At 44.7% G+C, this 5,254-nt stretch overlaps 1 protein-coding gene across 1 annotated transcript; it reads left to right on the forward strand.

Moving 5' to 3' along the window:
- Positions 1-286: 286 nt before the first annotated feature.
- Positions 287-2,422, forward strand: LOC125534753 (uncharacterized). The gene is made up of 5 exons (XM_087540609.1): positions 287-785; positions 900-1,062; positions 1,162-1,233; positions 1,693-1,781; positions 2,204-2,422. The coding sequence occupies exons 1-5, from the start codon at positions 287-289 to the stop codon at positions 2,218-2,220; spliced, it is 840 nt and encodes a 279-aa protein (XP_087396735.1). The 3' UTR covers positions 2,221-2,422.
- The last annotated feature ends 2,832 nt before the right edge of the window (positions 2,423-5,254 follow it).

Raw genomic sequence — 5,254 nt, forward strand, 5'->3', positions numbered from 1 at the left:
CTCCTTTTAGGCACTCGAAAAATGAAAAAATAATTTAAAAGAACTCATTTCTCGTAACTCTTTAAAAAAAATATTTGTCTTATTTCAATTTATGATTATTCTGGAAAACTATAGTCAAATTTGCTGACACAATAAGAAGTTTTTTTTTTCAAATTTTCAGGTCATAATAAAATAGCTAACATGATTTAGCATCTTACTTTTAGTCAATTACGACCAATTTAAATGGTCAAAATATCAATACATGTATACTGCGTTCTGATTGGTCCATGGGCCTCTCACACGGATCATGGATAAATCACCGTCGGATCCTCCTGGATCCAACGACCCTCGTCTCACGGTCTCACCCACCCACCGCGAGCTACCCCTCAAAAAAAAACCCCACCGCACACCACTCCTCTTTCTCCCCGCGCAGCAAACCCTAGCGCTCTCACCCTCTTCCTCCCTCTGGATCCACCGCCGCCGCACACAACTCCTCCTTCTGGATCCACCGCCGCCGCCCCCAACCCCCATCCCTCCCTCTGGATCTCGACGCGCCGCCGCCCCCTCACACTCTCACCGCCGTGGGCTGGAGGTGCCGCACTGGATCCGGTCCAGGGCACCACCACTAGCTGGCGTCGTGGGCGGGGTGCGGCGCCTGACCAAGTGTGCCCCCTGCTCCCCGTGCCCGACCGCTCGCTCCGCCTCAACCTCGTCGTCTCCAAGGACCTGCGCAGCCGCCTCCAGGATCACGTCTTCGCGCTCAAGGAGGACTCCACGCTGCCGCCCGTCGCATCGACCTCATCAGGGTCAGTCCCTTTCCCCCCTTCCCCAATTCCCCGTCCATTCCGCTGTGGTACGCCCTGACGGATCGAAATGGCCCCTGACTCACAGATCTCTCCCGTCCCCTCCTCCCCTCGCAGCGGCCGCCCTGCTCGCGTTGTTCCAGCAGTGGAGTCTCCGGTGCGGCCCGACGGTGAACCCGAGGCACCTGTGCGGGACGCAGGACTGGATCGAGTCCTTCACGCAGAATGCGTCCGTCGGCTGCAGTTGCGACCGCTGGCCCGTGTGCCGCATCACGCACCTGTTCGTTCCCTGTCTTCCCCGCTCGCCCGAGGCCTCTGGCTTTTCGGTTTTCCCGGTGCCTTTGCTTGTGGATTGACGGCTGGGCTCTGGATCATGCAGGAACATCACTGGATTCTGGAATCTGGCCGAGATCCCGCCGGAGCTCTTCAACTCGACGGAGCTGGTCTCTCTGTGAGTCATGGCATTGGTGTCTGTTGCTGTGCAAACTGCTTACACTAGGCAATGCGAGAATTAACCAGCCTACTAGAAGTAGGAACATGAGGTTGGATCACTGTGCAAACTGCTTACACTAGGCATACCTCCCTTTTGAAGCCGGTGTGCAAACTGCTTACACTAGGCATTGGTGTCAATTTGCTCTAGTCATGTTCCGTCTAGCTGTTCTGATATGTCAATTTGCTCTAGTCCTGTTTGATTCGTATGGATCTAAAAACAATTCCTTAGGGCTGAAATTATAAATGTATACGGCAACGAATTCTTGTGGTTCTAAATTTGCTGAAATTGCAAATGTGTCTGAGAACAAATTATTAATAGAATTCTTGGGGTTGCTGAAATTAGAATATTAATAGACTGCATTGACGACTCTGCTTCATTTTACTGTGATGCCGAATAAATCATATGTTATGGTTCAAGGTACAAGGGGAATTCGCTGGCCCAGATGAGGAGCCAAAGCAACACCAAGTCACAGTTTCACACGCCGCTTCTAAGGGGAGATATGCAAGGTAATAAACTGCTAACATCTTCAGTTTGTTTTTCTGGGTTGCTCTTTGTTCAACACCACTGTGCATGGTCATTTTGCATTCTGAAATGTGATTTCCAGATCTATAGCTCAAATACTATGGTTCCCAGTGTTAACTTATCCGTTGTTGTTTATATTCCAAACTGTTTTTCCCTGAAAAATGGGTATCATTAATTCTTATGTTCCCATGTGGTTAGCCTGATTTTGTTCTTAAAAAGTAAACATTCTACACTGCAGGGTGCATTAGTGATTGGCTAAGAACAGTACTGAAAAAAGAGCAGTCTATTCATTCCAAAAACATTCTCTGATTCTAAAATTTACTGAAATTAGAATAAAATATACACAATGTGTTGATAACTCTGTTCCCTTCACTATATTCTATTTAACACATGTGTTCTGGTTCAGGTTTAAAGAGAATTTGAATGCCAAGCCACTGGAGACGAAGCAAAACCACCATCAAGTTGATGTCTCATGCGCCACTTCAAAAGGGAGGTATGCAAGTTGAACACTCCTAACCTCTTACTTATTTCTTTTTGGATTGCTCATTGGTGTCTGCTGTGCAAACTGCTTACACTAGGCATTGGTGTCTGTTTCTGTGCAAACTGCTTACACTAGGCATTGGTGTCCCTCCACTCCTCACAACGCCCCCTCTCTTCCTCCCTCCCGCCATTTCGAGTTTGGATCCGTGATTGCAGCTCCTCTTTTCTGTAATTGCAGCAATGTCGCTTGATGAGTTGATGTCGTTCATGATGTGATGTTCTTTATGCAGATCAAGGTGCCTACAGCATGGAGACAAACATAGGTCTGAATCGTCAGGTAATCTGTTTCTCTTTTCCAGTATGTATAATAGTTTGTTTTCTCAATCTCCTCTTGTTGATTCTGTCTTGCTATAATAGTTCATCGGTACACTAGAGCCTGAATATGCACTTCGTACTGTTTCTTTTTTGCTTCCCAGGAGTGGTCAAGGTCTGCAGGCGTATTTCCTCATATCTCCCCCTGATAGAATCATGGGTTTGAGATGAGGAGGATGTGGACCTCTTTAGGCAGGTAATATATGTTGTTAATTTGTTTTCTCTTTTCCAATATGTATATATGGTTAATCACTTAATCTGTTTTCTTAATCTCATGTTGTTGATTCTGCCCTAGTATATAGTAGTTCATCGGTATGGTAGGGCCTGAATACTTACTCTTTTGGTTTGCTTGACAGGGTCTGAGAGAGTCTTACGATGTACTCAAGTTCAAAAACCACGACACTTATTCTGGAGCGGAGGGAGTAGTGTCTTGTTTAGCTTCCAGGTTCCGCTAAGGGGATTAAAGGGTGAGGAGAATGTAGACAACCAAGATAATTATGAGGAGGAATGCATGGGCCATGATCCCGCTGTTACCTAGCTATAGTCGAGGAAAGACGAGTAGCAAGTTAAGGATGCAAGAGCATGGATGATGGATCCAAGGATTTGTATGTTAAGTACCTGCTGCTAGCCTTTTGTCTGTTTGTGGCGGGATGTCCCAAAAACTTGTAATGGAAGTTAGTTCACAAGCAGCAAGATTTACTGTGTTCCTAATGATTGTCATGTATGAATGTGTTGCAGGCATCTTGCATACCATATTCTCATGGGTGGGTGCAGCAAGGGGCTGGGCAAGCGCGGTGCACAGTGGATGGAGGTCATCTCGTGGGAGCCCAGGGCGTTTGTCTACCACAACTTCCTGGTAATCACTGCTGCTGCTGCCCACTCCGCCTTCCCTTTAACACCCATAATCACTGCTGCTGCCGCCATGGTTCATTCGGTCCTGCACCTGCTCGCGCATGCACACTGTCTTGTGTTTGTGGGAAGCTGGTTTTGTTAGGTAGTCCATCGATGATGTATGGGTTTCTGTTTGTAATCTGCGCTGATGCCCACTCTGAAAGTTTGGTGACAAAATAATGCATCTTGAATCCTGGGAAGACTACTAATAATCTGTCATTGGAAGATATGCTACAGCAATGCAGCAATTTGAATTGATATTCACATTGAATTAATGACTTGTCTTGTTGTATGCAATTGAAACATACCCATATAAAAGAAGTCTGTTCCATGCAACATTTTTACTGTTTTACTCAACTTGTTTTTGTAGTTACTTGATACATATTACCTCCGTCCCATAATAAACCATCAAATGTACTCCTGGGAGGGATAAACATCTTTTTTAGAACATGGGTTGAAGCAGACTGTACTTGCCTACTGAGAATATGAAAACAAGATATTCTGTTTGCTAATATGAAGATAGCATTGTGTTTAATCTAGTACTGATGATTGTTTTCATTCTCATATAAATTTGTTAATGATGGTGATTTTGTACTAGCATATAAACTTGTTTTTGTTGTCACTTGATACATACTTAGCTTGCACTTGAAGTTGTGGGCTAATGCTTGTAATTTTGTTCTACTTGTATGCATTGGTACCCCCATCATCGAGCGCGCACGGATGCAATAGTGGCAAGAAGATCATGGTCGTGTGCATCATCAAGCACACCATGGCGAGCATCGACCTCCTCACAGTGGCAAGAAGAGCATGTGCCTAGTTTGTAATCGCTGTCGAAGGAGCTCCATGCTGAAAAACATAACACTTGTAGAGCTTGTAAAGTACCATGTTATTGAACTTGTGGAGCATGTAACTGTGACTTCCACTATTGTATGTTAGAGTTATTTGTACAGTAGCAACTCTGTATTGATTGGTAATATTTGTACAGCAGCAACACTGGCTGGTAATATTTGAAGTATTTTGTGTGTTTTCTGTGCCAATTTAAATATTGTGTATTTATTTACGTTAAATTGGAAAATGAAGAATGTGACCCTGACAAAAAAAGAAAAAATGAAACTGTTGAGACAAAAAGGCCATGGGCCAAAGAATAAAAAGGTTGCAATGAAGGCCATGGGCAAAAAATAAAAAGGCTGCAATGTTGGGCTTGGTCCATGAAGCTGACAAAAAATTCACAGAAAAAATATAAATGGGCTGAATTAATGGGCTCGGCCCATATAAACACCGAATTGGACCGGGCTGAATCTTGTGCCACGTCAGATTGCCACGCTGGATGCCTACGTGGCCTGGGGAGGTTGCTAGTGACCAAAACGCCATAGTAGACGTATTTTGGTCATAAACGTCTACGACCATTCCAGAAGAAAGGTCGCTATAGTCAGTTTATGACGGCCAGCTTTTGACCTTCTGTTTTTGGTCACAAAAAGGTCACAAATGAAAATTTGTGACCATTCAGTGACCAATAGTGGTGGTCACAAGTTGACATATTTCTTGTAGTGGATGCATGAGGTAGAATCCATCAGCCTTACTGGTGTATGGTTGCTGGATGCAGCAGAAGTCGGTCTTATGGCTGAAACCCAACCCATTCTTCTTGTACTTTTTCACCTTGATATATCCACCAGACAGGCTGAAGGTTAACACAGCACTATCGAGAACACGCTTT

The sequence above is a fragment of the Triticum urartu genome, chromosome 2A (assembly GCF_056163025.1).
Source record: "Triticum urartu cultivar PI428250 chromosome 2A, HENAU_Tu73, whole genome shotgun sequence".
Classification (NCBI taxonomy): domain Eukaryota; kingdom Viridiplantae; phylum Streptophyta; class Magnoliopsida; order Poales; family Poaceae; genus Triticum; species Triticum urartu.

What these genes read in the sequence shown, in the direction of transcription:
- LOC125534753 (XM_087540609.1), top strand. Translation starts at nt 287, where the DNA reads ATGGATAAATCACCGTCGGATCCTCCTGGATCCAACGACCCTCGTCTC. An exon ending in GTCGCATCGACCTCATCAGG is followed by an intron (nt 786 to 899) that starts GTCAGTCCCTTT and finishes CTCCCCTCGCAG; the next exon opens with CGGCCGCCCTGCTCGCGTTG. An exon ending in TCGACGGAGCTGGTCTCTCT is followed by an intron (nt 1,234 to 1,692) that starts GTGAGTCATGGC and finishes TTATGGTTCAAG; the next exon opens with GTACAAGGGGAATTCGCTGG.